This window comes from Myodes glareolus, chromosome 6 (genome assembly GCF_982192425.1).
Source record: "Myodes glareolus chromosome 6, mMyoGla1.1, whole genome shotgun sequence".
In the NCBI taxonomy this organism is placed as follows: Eukaryota; Metazoa; Chordata; class Mammalia; order Rodentia; family Cricetidae; genus Myodes; species Myodes glareolus.
The window spans coordinates 42,359,676-42,377,355 of NC_142031.1; the positions used below are offsets into that span (position 1 = coordinate 42,359,676).

The 17,680-nt window shown below is 41.6% G+C and overlaps 1 gene segment (V, D, J or C); it reads right to left on the reverse strand.

The window, feature by feature from the left end:
* Positions 1 to 4,406: 4,406 nt before the first annotated feature.
* The window catches only part of LOC125403929 (Ig kappa chain V-III region MOPC 321-like), a 456,525-nt gene continuing 443,251 nt past the window's right edge, over positions 4,407 to 17,680 (reverse strand). Inside the window, 2 exon segments of the V gene segment in view lie at positions 4,407 to 4,933; positions 8,495 to 8,532. Coding sequence covers positions 4,614 to 4,933; positions 8,495 to 8,532 — 358 coding nt within the window.

A 17,680-nucleotide genomic window follows, 5' to 3' on the forward strand; every position in this document is an offset into this window, starting at 1 on the left:
TCAGGAAGTTCTAATTTTTCCGTCTGTGTTTCTGTCTCAGTAAAATCTACACACTGCTCCTAAGATGTCTAGGCTTTTTTTATTATCTAGTGGTTGACATCCCCTTCTGCACCATGAGTGTGGGCCTGTTTCTTCTCTCTCGTTGGCAAGCAAGCCCTGCAGTGTGCTAAGAATCTATCTGACCTGGAGATGGGACACTTAGCTTGCTATGAGTGGGGAATGCCATGGTAGGCCCTTCCTAGCTTTCCTTAGCAGTTCTCCTTCTCCTCCTTCTTTCCTCTCCCTCCTCCCACTCACTATGTAGCTCTGGCTGGCCTGAAATTCATTACGTAGACCAAGATGGTCTGGAATTCACAGAGACCGGCCTGGCTCTACCTCCTGAGAGCGGGGATTTTTGTTTTCATTTCTCTCATCTTTTTTTTTTTTTTCTGGTTTTCCATCTTTAATTCACCTTCCATTGTTTTCTTTCCCTGCTGCATCTTTCCCCACCTAATTCCTACCATGAGACTCATGGGACTTGGCACATTGCTGAAAGCACAGTGTGCCATTCACTGGCCAGGCTCACTGCACTCTGAATAGGAGGCCTACAGTGTGTCTAATGCCACACATTTGCTGCTCCTTTTAACCTTTACAATTAATTTCTTGCCTGCCCAGTGACTGCCATCGTTACATGTATCACACACAGAAGAAATTGAGTCTCATGCAAGGTAACGAACTTACACAGTCGGTACCTGACACAGTTGAAGGCTGGTTCTGTAGTTTCTGTTTTAGAGCAGAAGGTGTGCATGCCGCTTACCAAGAGAAGCAGTCTGGATTTCTTGTGCATTTGATCTTTAGCCCATGTTGAGTCGAACTGTCCAAATTTGAGGGGCTGTAGAGGCATGTGAGTGGACACAGCCAACTCTGGGCACATGAACACCTGAGGGCCAACTCATAAATTTAGAAGGAAGGTCCCTGCATTGTTTTGGTTTCCTGGATATATCCTAACAAGTTGCCATACCCTGGGGCTTAAAACAGTAGGAAGTTAGCCTCTCACAGTTCTGAGCCTGGAAGTCTTAGGTAAAAAGCATTGGTTGGCTTGGTTTCCTCTGGATGCTTAGAGGGAGAAGCAATTTCATACCTCTTTCCCAGCCTTTGGTTGCTTCAGACAATCTAAATCTTCCTTGTCAACCACTGTGTCACTCCAGTCTGTCTCCACAGTGATATGGTGCACCCTCTGAGTGTCTCCAATCATTAAGCTCCTTCTCTAAATAAAGAAGCCAAACATTGGATTTAGGCCTCATTTGGATTCAATATTGTGGAAAGCATGGGTTTGTGGACTGTAAGGCTTTCCTCAGTTAGGAAGTCCACATAAGATTTGTCTTTTTAATATGCTTGGTTTATCCACACAAACCTTCCTTTTAGTATCATGCTAATATAAATGTTAAGCAGACATCTCACCAAGCAGGGAACAGTTGTTTGGGCAGACTGTTGCTGCAGGGGAGTCTTCTTTGGTGAGAACGCTTCAGAAGCTTTCAGGCTCAACTGTGTCTGTTGTGACTGTCTTCAGCTGTGGCAGGCTGGGAGAGTGGCACTGATGGAGGTCCAGGAGGTCCTTGAGAATGTAAGCCAATGGCTAACACTGACAGAAGGACCAATGTGGGCCTAGTGACAGTGTGGAAAGTTCAACAGCCACCAAAGCCATGGCTGCACTGTCTCAACACAAAGGCTAGAGAAGCCACATCTCAGGAGCATTACATAGCAATCCTAGAGACCTTTCCCAAAGTTCCAGTTTTCCTTTCATTTTATTGGGCAGTAGCTTTGTGCTGTCATGACTTACAGTTTGAGGCTGGTTCTCTAGGATCAACAGCATCTTGGGGGTAGTTCAATAGTCCTGTTCTAGGCTTAGCTCTTATCTGAGCTACCCAGTGACCTGCCAGGGGATTGCTTCTGAGGCTTAGGTTTTACTTGATCTACTTAGTGGCAACCTCAGGTATCATATTATTTCAAGTCACAGAAAATGGCTTTGAGTTACACAAATGGTTTTTCAAATGGTTTTTAAGTTAAGTTCCTAACAAGTATGGTCTCATCTTTGATGTGACCTCTACCTGCTTTGTCCAAATATTTATTGCATAATTACAATATAATATCATAATGAAACATTTGATATTGATGCAATGTGTGTATATATCTTTAAACCATTTTATCACATATCTAGATGTCTATAATCACCACTGCAAGCAAGAGAGTGATTGCACGAACACAAAGACTCTCTTTGTGACATTCTCTTGACAGTTACACCTGTTTGCTTGTCTCTACTATCCCTAGCTCCTAAGAATTTGTGATCTGTTCTCCTTCTCTCTAATGGTGTAATTTCAAGATTGTTAAACAAAAAGAATACATCATATGACTTTAGATTAGTTTTTTTTTCACTAAGCACAGGATGCTCAGAATTATTTCAGAACATATATATATCTATATCTATATCCTTCCTTCCTTTTTGTTGAAGGCACTGTACTGTTGTATTTAAGACTTCAACATATATGTTATTGAGGAGCATGATTAAACACACAACATCTATTTTTCTCTTGTTTGGGTCTTGATGGGTCTGGCTTCAGAATCTTGCCTCTCAGAAGAGGTTTGCTTTGCATTCATGGCCAGATGAGAGGTGTTGTTGATTGCTAAATTTGGTTCCCAGTGAATAAGTCCGTGTTATTTGAAAAGACAAATTAAACAAACAAACAAAACAAATCCCCCAAAAAACAAAACCTCTAAAGTTTCAAAAAGTGGATAGTAATAAATATTTTCAAGAGGTAGAAGGGCAAAGTGTTTCCTGTCTAATTTGGTGACTGTCCTTTCCCCCCATTCTAGTGCTGATTGAGAAAGGGAAGGAGTAGGAAAACTGGATTGTGTATCAACTGAGGGAAGAGATACTATCTTAATTATTTCTCTACCTCTTTCAGAGTGTAGGCTGAGAAGGTGCTTAGTAAATGCATACTGAGGGGATTATCCCACGAGGGGACTAAACCTAGGGGTTTCCAGGAAGAGGGGGAGGGGGAAAGTAAGTGTTATATCCTCTTCCTTCCCAAATACAACCTTTGATACTGGCCTCTTCACACCTGGACAAAGTTATTGATATTCCTTGGCCCACTGCTGAAGGTCTCCTTCATCCCATTTTTATACACGGATGCTCCTAGTTTGATGGATGGATGAGGAGACAACAAGCAGGTATCATGTGTTTGACTCATATTTTGTAGTCTGAGCTCTGAAAGGTATAATAATAGAGGACACAAGAGAGCAGAGCTAGGAATGTGGTCATTTGATCCTGGATCCCCCATTACTGTCTTTCTGACCTTGACCTGTGATCCATACCTTCTATACTCTCTTATCTATGCACTGGGTATTAGGTGATTATTTATGTGAAATTATTATGAAATATGGAACATACAGAAAGAAATAGATCCAGTACTATAATATAAATTTTCACAACGTGACAGCCCACACTGAGAAACAGAGCATCCCCCTCATCTGAAGGGTTCCCTTCTCGCTGTGTCATAACTTATCCCACCTCCAGTAATGTGACTCCCATTTTAGATTTTGTTTTTACCTAGTTTTAAACTTATAGGGATGAAAAATACCCAAATGCACTTTCTTTTTTGACTCACTAACATGTTTATGAGACTAATCTGTGTTGTTGCTTTAGCTGTACTTCATTAATTTTCTTTATTGAGTAGAAGCTCAATTGTGAACATACCAAAATTTAACTGTTGGTGGACATTTTGGTTGTTCAAGTTTTAGGCTTTCATAAATGAGTCTCTGAACTCATTTACTCCTTAAGCATTGGTTGCTGCTTAAGGTTTCTGGTGTACAGAGACAGGCATGTAAAAGTGGATTATGGTTAGAAATAACAAAGATTGCCTCTCAGCTTTATGGAACATTTCCATAATTTTGATGAATACGTTTAATCTTGTGGACAGTGTCCAGCATTGCTGATGGCAGATAGGAGTCAATCCATGTTAAAAAAGACAATGAAGACGTAAGATCTGATGAAGTTCAGGTGCTATGATGGGCATAAACCTCTCCCTATTGCTTATTCATTTAGGTTCTCTCCGCTTCCCATGGTAAAAACTCTCCACTGCTTTGCCCAGTTTTCAGGGTGGGCTGAATTGTTCCCTTCTGAACTTTGAGGACTTAGGAAAGGAAAACTAGGAAGCAAGCCTCCTCCAACCCACCGTGGCAAGGGGTGAGATGTGAACCCTAGAGAGGGCTCCCATGTAGGGGACAGCCACAGAGGGCAGAAGGAGGATTTTTCTCTTTTTAAGTGTCATGGATTTCAGGGCAACGAAATATTTAACTTCTTTAGAAGAGAAACCAGGTAACAGCAAAAACAATGCTTAACAACCTCTTAGTAAGAAAGGAGACAGAGATTTCAAGTGCAAAGATTCACTTTATTCAATATCTTCCCCAAATATCAGCATGATAAAAGCCAGGGAAAGGGAGGGGGATGAGATGGGGAGAGGGTTTGGAGTACTGCAACATCGGTAGGTCAGCTGTGGGGACAGCTCTGAGACCTTAGGTGGGAAGATTGAGGATGGCCCTCGGGAGCAGGTGGTGGTGCGTCAGGACCTCTGGCTCTAACAGTCGTTCTTGTTGAAACTTGAGGTGATGGGTGTAGATGACGTCTTATGAACAACCTCACAGGTATACACGCTATGGCTCTCATACTCTGTTTTGCTCAACGTCAGGGTGCTGCTCAGGCTGTAGGTGTTGTCTTTGCTGTCCTGCTCAGACAAACTGTCCACAGCGCCTTGCTTCTCACTGCCATCTGCTTTCCACTTGACATTGATGTCTTTGGGGTAGAAGTTGTTCACGAAGCACACGAGTGAGGCGCTTCCAGTCTTTAACTGATCAGTGGATGGTGAGAAGATGGAGACAGTTGGCTTAGCATCAGCCCCTGAGGAAGGAAACACACAGCATGTATGAAGCAACAGGGAAGGTCTCTCTTTGTGTGCATTGTATGTGGACAGTCACATTGTAGACAGACACACAGAAAAGCACATTTATTCTTCAGAGTAGGAGAATGAGGCCAGAAATCTTGTTGGATTTGAGTTATTCCCTAGCTCCTGGCTACTTTTTTGGAAAGTTAATTGCGTCTGACCCCTTGATACTATTCCCAGACTTTCTTCTATACCTGTCTTTCCTGAGACTGTTCCCCATCAGCTGCAGTGGTTCCATGTTTCAGAGAGAGAGAGAGAGAGAGAGAGAGAGAGAGAGAGAGAGAGAGAGAGAGAGAGAGAGAGAGAAAACAGGCCAGTTCATTGGACATCCCTGGTGTTTGGGAGTCTGAACACACAAGTGCCTAAGGTAGGAGCAGAAGTTTGGCTTTAATTTTCTCCTGCGTCTTTCAAGAATACTCAGATTACAACCACCCTATGGCTTCTTTTGGTGTGGCCAAACTAGAGACCCACCCTAAGAATGGGGCCTTGAGCCAGGGTCTGTGTTTGGGTGGATGTCTACCAACTCTCTGTCAGGCCTCACCAAGGCCTCCAGGTGAGACCTGGGCCCTTGTCTGAGGGCCTGAAACCACATGGGGGAATTTTTAGCCACACCAGAAGAGGTCAACTGTAATCTTGGCCACCTGCCTCGGAGAAACTGACTGGCTTCATTTTTGACCTTCAGCAGCTGCCAGATGGCTTCTCGGAAATCCCCCTCTGTGGGGATGCCAACCCTTAGGTGACAGAGTAATAGTAAAAACACAAACCGAGAGCCCTTTTGCCAAGAAAAACAACAGAATTATGAGCAGCTTTGCTTCCCCTTCAAATAAACTGTAGTTTTAAAAGGAGTTGACATCATTTTAAAGTAATTAAAATTGGCTAAGTAACTTAAATGACTCTAAAACAGTTTTAAGAGTTTCCAAAGATCCTTAAATAGTTGTGGTTCACTGCAGAAGGGTCAACCACAAAAACAAATTAGTAAACAATTCTAGAGGTTATGGAATTAAAATAACCAGGTTGAACATTTTTCTATCACTGAATGAAAGTACTGGAAAATATGTTTATTCTAAATTTTTATTAGTCATATTTTTGTACAAAGAAAATTAGCCTACCTAACCAGTTAAAATTTGTGTCACAAACTTAACTTATTTTAACTAGGAATATGCCATATAGTTTTAATGAAATTTAATGAGAGTTCAGTCAAAGTAGATTTATCATGACATATGAGTGTTAATTTAATTTCCCTGGTATTGATTTTACCTGTAAAGAATTATATGCATTAAGATCTTAATATAACATGGGAAATTTTTCGGCCTTTTACAATCCCCTAGTGGGAAAATAAGGGAATGTAATGATAAATGTATTTTATTTCTGATATCTCCAATTAGTTACCTTTTCCCCTCGTTAGTGAACTGTCTATCACATCTGTATTCTCTTTCCATTAATGGCACTGCTCTTATCACTGTGCCTCAGGAAAACGAACCGCATGGAGCGAAGGTCGCTACCGCGGGGTTTGTGTGGCTCTTAGCGGCCACTCTGAATGGTTGGCATGGCCGCGAAGTCATTCAGTGGCAAAGAGGCCATTGTTGGCGGTAGAATAATACGATCAAGTAATAATGGGGGAAAACAAAGGGCCATATATCTTGCAAAATCTTGGCCATTTAAAAAAAGCCTAATTTACTTTTTAAACATTTGGACAAAATTTTATTTCTACTATTATAATTTACATTCATGTAGAAATGAGACAAAAAAAGAGCTATCTGCCAAGACCTTGTTCCTATAGTCTCTCATTTTGACAGTTTGTGACACATTTTAGACTCTAAGAATCACATTTCCTCTGATTATTCAGCAAGCCATCTTTTCCACCTGCCAATCAGGCATACTTTTAAACATTTTACTGATTTTTACTTCAGGGCATGGTACTGATTTTTGTAGTTACAAAAAAATATGAGACAAAAGAGGGAAAGCAGCCTAAGGCCCCTCACTCAACTGCGCTATACCACATTTAATGTAAAACTCAACACAATTTTGAGAGAACTCAACACAAACGAAGTTATGTCTGTTCTCAGAGCTCCAAGTCCCCTTTTCTCCTGCAGTTTTGTCCCTTGAGTCATTCAGCTTATCTCAGTGAGAAGCTTGGCTTCCATGTTCATCGTTAGAGCTGAACTACTTTAGCCCTTGTCCATCCTGAGGTGCCCTCATTCCCCTCTCCCCAAATCTCCCACTTAAGCTTCTAGAAGTCAACACTTAGTTAGATCCCGATCTCAGACGGCAATAGACAATACTTACTTAAACTCCATCTAGTCTCCGGACAGTGACCACAGTATTAACTAATTTCTCCCCAACTAAAGCCTCTTTTCTCTTTGCCCCTAATCTCAATAGCTGATAAACAGAAAATCTGACATTGTATGCCATGCCAACTACTTTCCACTTTCTTAAGATCAACAGATTTTCTGCCGCTCAACTAATTTCTAGAACAGACTTTAACTCCTAACACGAAGATTTTACACATAGAAGAAAGAAGAGAAAAATGCACTTACGTTTGATTTCCAGCTTGGTGCCGCCACCGAACGTGAGCCACAGTGAGGACTCTGACATGTTCCCCTCAACAAAAACCTGCCTCTGAAGCCAGTCCAGCTAGACTGGCCAATTCAGAGGAAAATCCCGGCTCACTCTTCTCCATTCCCCTCACATAGCTACTCTCACACATCTAACATGATTTCTTTGCTCAGCTGTCACACTGGCTATTTTCTGGGACTCTTCTATGGATGTACATGGGTCACCAGGAAGGATTCATTTAGCCAAAGTATCACAAACTAACAGAAATGATGCAACAGAACTAAAATGCCACAACTAATTGAGCAAAAATCTACTTACGTTTGATTTCCAGCTTGGTCCCTCCGCCGAACGTGAATCACAGTGATTCACGTCAATGCCCCCCTCTGCCAAAATCTGCCTCTGAAGTCAGTCCAGTTAGGATTGCCAGATTCAGAGAAACACTATTTCTTTCCCATCTCTTTCACAAATCCTACTTTTTCTTCACAAATCTGACATGAAGTCAGTCTGTCTGTCTAGCTTCTACACTGACTGAATTCTGGCGCTATTCTATTTAACTTTTGGGTTACCAGGAACAGTTCATTTAACCAAAAACATCACAACTTACACAAAAGACACAATGAGACCCAAAGTTCACAAACAGTTGAGCAAAAATGTACTTACGTTTGATTTCTAATTTGGTCCCTCCACCGAACGTGTTTCACAGTGACTGACTTTAACTTCTCCCTCTACAAAAACCTCCCTGATGGACAAGTAAGTATCCCTCTTTCCCTGGTTTAATTATTTTGGTTTAGAAAGCCAGCATTTAGTCACTAGCCAGCCTCCTGTGGAGCTATTTTCCCTCTTTAACACCTAATCTGAGAATGGAGTTTGTTACATCCCCGAAATCCCATTAAGGAAAACACACAAAGAAGAACAGAGTAACCTGGTTAGACAGAGAAAAAGCAGTTGAGAAAAATACTTACGTTTGATTTCCAGCTTGGTCCCAGCTCCGAACGTGTATACACACTGGTTCCCCTTCCCTTTCCCCCCATACAAAAACTGAGTATTGCCTTCTGACTACTGAGCAGGGCCTCGCCTGGAACTATCTGTTGTCTTAATTACTACACTGACACTTGCTCTTCAGAGAACATGCACAATCTATTCTCAGCTTTGCTTACAGAATTATTTATCTTTGCCCTGGAGAATGCCAGAATCGGTTTCTAGGTCAGATTTTGGACATTACTTTTAGACATAGAGACCATGAGACACAGACAACGGAGGAAAGAGAGTTTGGATTCTACTTACGTTTGATTTCCAGCTTGGTGCCGGCTCCGAACGTCCACCACAGTGCTAGAGCTTCATTGTCTGGCTGTACAAAAACCCTCCGCACCGAAGAGGAACAGAGCTGTAAGGCAGCTGCTAAAGCTTAACCCCTTCTCCAAGCATGCGTGGAAGCTCTCGCCCTTCTCTCAGAGAAATGCTTATTTTCATAGGATAGACTTGAATTTGTAGGAGATAATTTATTTTATTATATATATATAATATTATACTTTAATATTTCTCTTTAGCAGCCTACCACACAGGACTGCTTATTATTCATTCAGTTAAAAATAAAGAAAAACAGGAGCTGGAGAGATGCCCCACAGATAACAGCACTCGCTGTTCTTCCGTAGGACCTTGGTTCCCAGCACCCATATGAAGCAACTCACAACTGCCTGTAACTCCAGCTCCAAGGAATCTGATACTAGCTTTTGGCCACTGTACCACAAACACAGGGCACTCACTCACACACAAATAAAATAATTAAAAAAGAAAAAACCAATTAAAGAATAACCATTTCTTTATAACGTTTCCAGGGGCGAGTGGGTATGGGGATTTCTGTGAATAATAAACTTGGTTATTAAGTTAGAACTCAGTAGCATCCCTCAGTTAAAAATAATTAAGACTGACTTTTTATGTGAACTTCTTTGCTTTAATGCTATTTCATAAAAGGTTCACTACACACACACACACACACATATAGATCAAGGTTCATATTTTGAAATGCACTTTGGAATTGAGTTATGGGTGACATATGAGGCAGCAGCAACCATCAATAAAGGAGAAAAACTTTTACTCATGGATTGATCTGTTGTTACAGGGCAGGTAGAACTCAGGTGTCACTGAGATCAACCAAGTTTATACTGCCTTTGAAGTTAGTGTCTCCATAGCAACTAGTTAAGGACACTAAAGAACTTGCTTTGAGTACCACTTTCATTTAGTACAGTCGTGTGTCTCTGGTAACCATCCATTCCCATACTCTTCCTATCACTCTAAACTCCTTATAGTTCTCCCATGGCCTCCCGCAATGTGAAAACATCTTCTTTGCTTCTGAGCACTCTCCCTAGCCTAGCCCAGGAACAGCTGTCCTTCAAGAGGCAGCTCAAGAGACTCTTTCTATTAGTGAGATGGCTCTACAGACAGGTCGTTAGGCTTATGGAACCTAAGTGCTCTTTACTGCTGTTGGATTCTCTCCTCCCTACTAGATGGTAAGCTGTTTGCTGTTGTATTAGCCAGATATTTGGGAGCTATGGTCTACTATATTTAATTGACAAGCACTCATCAGACATTTGCAGAACAAATGAAATAACAGCAATTGAAAAGTTAATAATACAATCAGTGATAGTAATCTACAATATAGATGAAAGGTTAGTACTGACTACCACAACAGTCGACTTTCCTAGAGAAATTGTAACTGTAACCAGATTAGAGAGGCCAGGTTGGTTCTGTTACTGAGAGTTTTGCTAATCTGGAATGGCAGATTCTACAATGTGTTTCACCAGAAGCTGGAGAAAGAGAAGAGTCACTTTGGAAGTAGAGAGAGAATAGAAATTGTCACTAGAAATCAAGTGTGTAAAACAGCTGATGATGTCCACCAACATGCAGCCTAAAGAGAACGGAGAGCGATTTTCTCTGCAGTTACAGAAGCGATATTCGCTTAAAGGCTGACTTTTGTTGAGAACTTATAAATTGCCAGGTGCCATATGTGGCTCATTATATGTGGATATCCATACAACTCTCTGAACTAGAAGTTGATATGGTCAGTCTTATGGCATTACAGGTCAGAGCTTGGACCTAAGTCTGCTGCTCATGTTCTTAGTGCTTTCACTGCAGGGTGGACACCAGTAACACAATCACCCGAGAGAAGCAGCTCGTGTGTGAGAGGTCAGAGTGGAGGAAGGAAAACTCCTCAGGCCATCCTGGGCCAGGAAATGAGTGACTAAGTGTCCAGATATCTATACAGATTGTATTGTCATTTAAAATATGAAAAAAAATCGCAAATACTAAATATCCATCAATAGGAATTTGGTTAAGCTAATTTTGTAGAGCACAATGAACACAAATCAGCTGATAAAAGGAAAAATAAGTTTTCTGGATATTTTCATGAAAATATGGGGCAGTGGATACTCTGTATGCTATGACACCATGACCCTTTCAAAATGGACCCCGAAGTACAGGCTTCTAGAAGGCTACACAAGCTGCGGTCAGCAGTTTCTCCTGGGTCCACTTAGGAGAACTAACGACACATTCTATTCTCCTGTCTGCTGTATAGGTGCATCTGTAGTGCATGCTATTTGACTGTGACAGTCTCTCATTTTATCGTAGTTCATTTCCCGCATTCATTTTATAGTTATCAGAAACAGCGAAGACTGTGCCAGAGCATGTGGGGGAATGTAAATTCTGAGATTGCCTTTGTTCTTTTTCTCAATTAATTTTTAAAAATATCCTTAAACAGAGTTCAAAAATGGTAAGAGTCTTTCTAGTTCTGTGTAGGAGATAATTTTTACCAAATATAGGATTGGAGACTGTAACACAGAGTACTAGACGAGCTGGCAGTAGAAGAGACACAGTTCTGAGGAGACCAGATTTAGTTTGAACAGTACACGGCTGCGGCAACAGATAATCATTATGAGGCTGTATTTGGCCACACAGTGGTAACTGATGGGTATGAGGCTGGGATCTCCGTTCTAGTAAAAATGGATCGCTGAGAAGTGGCTGAAATGTTTAATATGGATTATTTGCAGGCAGAGAATGTCTCAGGTGCATTTACGAGGCTCTGCCGGGATCTGTGATTCTATAAAGTGTCCATGTTGGGTGTTAGTTGATCTATTGAGGAAAGGTTAAGCATTCATAAGACAACCTAGGTGGTTCCTGGATTTAATGCATGAGAGTATGGGAACTGAATTCTGGGGGAGTCTTCCAATAAACTCATCCTTAAAGCTGCTTCCCATTTCACCTTCAGGAAAGCCAAAAAACCAAACCAACCAAACAAACAAAATACCAAAAAAACCCTCAAAAACCTCTCAGAATAATTTTGAACCCATTTGTGGAAAGAAAGGGAGCTGGGAGAAAGGGGAGAGGAAAAGGGAGCCAGCAAGCACAAAACCACATCTACAAATCATCCTAAACACAGTTCATAAGCTATGTCAGCGACATTCCTTAGATAAAACAATTCAGAAACGTGTTTTGTTTTTGCTGTTATAGTTTCCCCACCCTTAATCAGTCATTTAAGGGAGGTTCTTTTCATATTAGTAACACAGAAGATTGCTCAACATGTCAGAAACAAACAATTTTGTTCTCTGCAGGTTTGGGGGTGTTGGCTTCCCTACCTGGCTCGGAATATCCATCCTGAAGTCTCTGGTTCACTATTTCCTTTTAAGTTTATCAGTCATGATAGAGTCCTAGATAGGCAATTCTTCATGCTCCAGGTGGACTTGACTTTAGATAGTAAATTCACAGCATAAGAGGCGAACTGGTCCCCTTGGCCAGGAAAGAGGGAGACAAAAGAGGTCACTTGAGAATGAGGAGCCCGTCTCTGCCTGCCCCTGGAGAGAGGCATGTGGGCACAAGTCAAGTCTTTTCCTGCCATGCACATCTAGGCTTGCCATCAACATGACCCAAAACTCTGGTCTCGGTCTGGACAATGCAGATGCGTCTTTTCTTTTCAGAAGTCCTATAGAATGGCTACAGCCATTTTTCTTCTCATGAAAGAGAAAACAGCAACTGGGGCAGGGTTTACTAACCTCAGAGGGGCTAGGCCACTGAAATTTACATATTGGCTGCTGCGGGTTTCAGCTCATTTTATAGGTGGGGTAAGCTGAACTCTGAGCTTTCTGCCTTCCCCATGTGTCTGCCACTGGCATATTGTGTGTGGTTGTTTTTGCCATTCTAGTTTTTTTTTTTATTAATTTATAAAAGTTTCCACTTCCGCCCCTCCTCCCAATACCCTCCCATTCCCCCCACTCCCTCTCCTCCTCCTTCTCCAGCCCTAAGAGCAGTCAGTCAGTGTTTCCTGCCCTATGGGAAGTTCAAGTTACTCCCCCCTCCCTCCAGGTCTAGGAAGGTGAGCATCCAAACTGACTAGGATCCCAAAAATCCAGAATATGCAGAGGAAACAAGTCCCAGTGCCATTATGAATGACTTCTCCGACAGTCCCCGTGCCAGCCACATTCAGAGAATTCGGTTTGATTACATGCTCGTTCAGTCCCAGTCCAGCTGGTCTTGGTGAACTCTCATTAGATCAGTTCCCTTGTATCAGTGGGTGAACGCACTCCTCACAGTCCTGCCTTTCTTGTTCATGTTCTCCCTCCTTCTGCTCCTCATTTGGACCTTGGGGGCTCAGTCCAGTGCTCCAATGTGTGTCTCTGTCTCAATCTCCATTCATCATCGGGTGAAGGTTCCCTCTGATCTTGCCTTCCTTGCTCACGTTCTCCCTCCTTCTACTTCTCATTTGGACCTAGGGAGTTAAGTCCAGTGCTCCAATGTGGGTCTCTGTCTCTATCTCCATCCATCGCCAGATGAAGGTTCTATGGCGATATGCAAAATATTCATCAGTATGGTTACCGGCCAAGGCCAGTTCAGGCACCCTCTCCTCTGATGTCCAGGGAACAATCTGGAGACTTGATTCTAGTGGGGTTCCCAGGGCCATTCTAGTTTTTTAAAGTTTCTTTTTTAAATGTTAGCATTTAATTAGCCTCCCTAAGTGGTTTCAAGCCACCAGGACACAGGTACCTTCAGTACTCTTTATCTTCTCTTCAGCGCTTCTGCTAAATAATTTGGCTTTCATGATGAAAGGCTGCTTAGAGAGCTTTCCCTACCCCAGGACTCTACAGTAGCCTGATTACACAACATTAACCACTGGGAGCAACTCCAGCCTTGTTCTTTGCAGCTTTGACCTGTGTCTGTTCACTGACCAGTGTCCATAGTTTACCCAGGGTGACAATCAGGCAGAAGCTCTGGTTCCTCTTTAATGCTTCATACCAACTTTCCCAAGGAAACCTGAATGATATTTGTCAAAGTTGATCCTGTGGGGATGCATGTCTTTAGCATTCCCGCAGCCTCCTGAATGCCTGTCATGTTTACTGATGCGGTTGTGGTCGTGGCTCATGTGGTCCCGGATTTTTCGGGTCTTCCTCAGCCTGGATGGCATGGCGGTGGCAGAAAGAAAAGAGGGAGGCCTTGCCATTCTAGTTTTGCTTCCAATGTCGTGTGACTTGGCATATGTGTGTGTTATAGTTGGATGGCTTCTTTGTCTTGATCATTGAGGAGGAAGGTGGTGAGCTAGCCGATTTGGAGATGCTATGTCTCCTCCACAGACTTGAAATGGTTATTTGTGCTAAGCAGGGGGAGTTAAACAGACTTCCTAGTGTAGAAGACAAGATCTGTACATAAACTTATTAAACCAAGTAATATTTCCAGAGGAAAGCAAGCAGGAGTGACTAGAAATGAAAGCCTAGCCACACCAAGCCACTCCTGTGAGGGCAGTGGAAACAGCCAGGGAATCACTTCTGTTCATACCTGTGCTCTGTGGAAACCCATGTGTCCACATGGGTTGGACACATGATGGGAACTGAAGAAATTGAAGGAGAGTGTAGAGATTGGCTGAGGTCTATGGAAACCACCCTGCAATGACTACCATTTCCCCTATAGCCATGTACCTAAACACACAGTCCCCAGAACACCCAGGACTGCTACTGAAGCCAAAGGCTTTAATTACCTTTCTGCCTCTTAGCACCAAGGCAGGCTGGAGAAAGTCTAAAGAAGGGAAGGGAAGAGCTACACTATCCAGCTTGGTGTGGCTGTGCCAGAAACTCATTCTGGAAGGTCTAAGCTCGGTTGGGGCAATACATACCACAAATAGGTTTTACAGGTTTGAACTGGAATTGTAAATTACATCTCTCTCATCAATACAGTTGGATGCATGAAATATCTCAAGTTAGGAAAGAATTCAAATTCCATGGAAGAAATGCAGACTGATACATGAAAAGTTTTTTCAGCCCAATAAACCTCTCCAATGAAGCAATAATCCATATCAGAACAAATCAAACTGAATTAGAAAAAGCCAAGTTTAATGGATGCCGGTGTTCCTGAGTGACCTTCCAGGCCCTCAGAGAGGAGATGGGGAAGGAAGACTGGGAAACCACATGCTTGTTCTCTGGGGGGACAGTTTAAATACTCTGTGGGAGTGGTCTTGAGCATCTCTGGGGAGTAGTCACCATTTGGTGGGCTTTCTCGGAGGTGGAGTCTAGACTGAGGCATCTCCCAGGGAAGGAGGCTTGGGATGGATCTTTCTACCCAAACAATATGATCTTTAAAAATTGAGTGTAATTTTACAAATTACACTTTGCAGTTTTGCTTGCTACTGTTAATTGTTATTGTTATAGTCATTTTCTGTAGTTTTTATTTTCTTTCTTCCTTCCTTCCTTCCTTTTTTCCTTCTTTCCTTCCTTCCTTTTTTTTTCTTGGAGACAGGGTTTCTCTGTGTAGCTTTGCTGCCTGTACTGGAACTAGTTCTTGTAGACCAGGCCAGCCTCGAACTCACAGAGATCCGTCTGCCTCTGCCTCCCAAGTGCTGGCATGCACCACCACTGCACAACCTTATTTTTCATTTTCTAATCTTAACTCTTTCATTCTTAGTGCATAATGGCCTTGCTTTAATTTGTGTATTGCTCAGTTAGGTTTTAGGATTGTTTTGTATGCTTTGCCACTCAGTCTATTATTGTCATTCTCTATTATCCTTCCCCTGCCATGACTCATATATGTTCCTTCTCATTCCTTCCTTTTCCTCTTCTTCCATTTTTCTTTTCTCCTCTCTTATATATGTGTTAAGCATAACTTTCCATAGCTTACCAACCTTCAGAAGCTGTGGACCCTAACAGTACCCTAAATTTCCCCTCCTAGGAACTTTTTCCATCTTATTTTTTTTCAAAGTTGATCTAGTATTAATTCCTACTCTCATCCACACTCCCTCTTTCTCACTCTTGATGTTCACAACTAAAATCCTATTATACATCTTAATATCCTTTTTGTTGAAGTTAAAGAGGGCACTGTTAGTTGGCTAGTACGATATTTGCATGCTACTGGGCACATTCAGAAGCTGTGACTGCTTCTGCAGTTATAACCCTCTGGAAGCATTGTAGAGGTCACAGAAGACATCCTGAACTCTTACCTGGAGGATATAACATCTGAACTATGCACCTTAACTCTACTACAACCCTTCCCATGGCAAATACTTCAACAAAATAAATATAGCTGTTAACAAAGTTCAACAATAAAATTACCTCAGATATGCAGTCTCCAAAGTAGTAGTAAAAATCATGAAGAACAGCAACATAACTCATCTCCAAATGCTTAATCCTACAATAATGGCCTCCAATGTGAATGAAATAGATGTAGCTCAAACAAAACCCAAAAGAATGGTTAGAAGCATGATAAAAAAGTCAAAGAAGAATATAAACTCTCAAATACCAAGAAAGACAAACAGCTGAATAAAATAAGGAACTTGGTGCAAGGTCTGAAAGAATTCAATAAGGAGATAACAAACGAAAATAAATACTGGAAATCAAAACCATAATAAGTCAATTCAAAACTCCACCGAGTGTATCAAGTACAGGACATCTGATCTTGAAGACATGGTATCTAGGAACATTCCAAGGACAAACGTAAGTTAATTAGAAGGTGTCAGTAGGATACTTTTAAACCCTCATGTAGTATGCGCAGACCAAATCTCAAGCACCAAATATGCAGGATAAAAAAAAGCATGCTGAAATCTGCAAGAGAGAGGCACATGCCGTACATAAAAGCCCATCAGAAGAAACATAGATTCCTCAACAGAAGCCTTAGAACCCTGGAGAGTGGGTGATGATGAATTTCAGACCAATCTCACTCATGAACATCGACACAAAATTCTCAATAAAATACTGGCAAACTGAATCCAAGAATACATTAGAAAAATTATCCATTATGATCAAGTAGGCTGCATCCCAGAGATGCAGGGCTGGTTCAACATATGCAAATCTATCAATGTAATCCATCATGTAAATAAACTGAAAGAAAAAAAAACATATGATCATTTCATTGGATGCTGAAAAAGCATTTGACAAAACTCAACACCCCTTTATGATAAAGGTGTTGGAGCGATTGGGGATACAAGGATCATACCTAAATATAATAAAAGCTATTTCAGCAAGCCGACAGCTAACATTAAATTGAATGGAGAGAAATTCAAAGCCATTCCACTAAAATCAGGAGCACGACAAGACCGTCTACTCTCTCCATACCTCTTCAATATAGTGCTTGAAGTTCTGGGAATAGCAATAAGACAACATAAGGGGATCAAGGGGATTCGAATTGGAAAGGATGAAGTTAAACTTTCGTTATTTGCAGATGATATGATAGTGTACATAAGCGACCCCAACAACTATACCAAAGAACTCCTACAGCTGATAAACACCTTTAGTAATGTGGCAGGATACAAGATCAACTCCAAAAAATCGGTTGCTCTCCTATACACAAAGGATAAAGAAGCAGGGAGGGAAATCAGAGAAACATCACCTTTCACTATAGCCACAAATAGCATAAACTATCTTGGGGTAACTCTAACCAAGGAAGTGAAAGACCTATTTGACAAGAACTTTAAGTCTTTGAAGAAAGAAATTGAGTAGGATACCAGAAAATGGAAGGATCTCCCTTGCTCTTGGATTGGGAGAATCAACATAGTAAAAATGGCAATTCTACCAAAAACAATCTATAGATTCAATGCAATCCCCATCAAAATCCCATCAAACTTCTTCACAGACCTTGAGAGAACAATAATCAAGTTTATATGGCAAAACAAAAAACCCAGGATA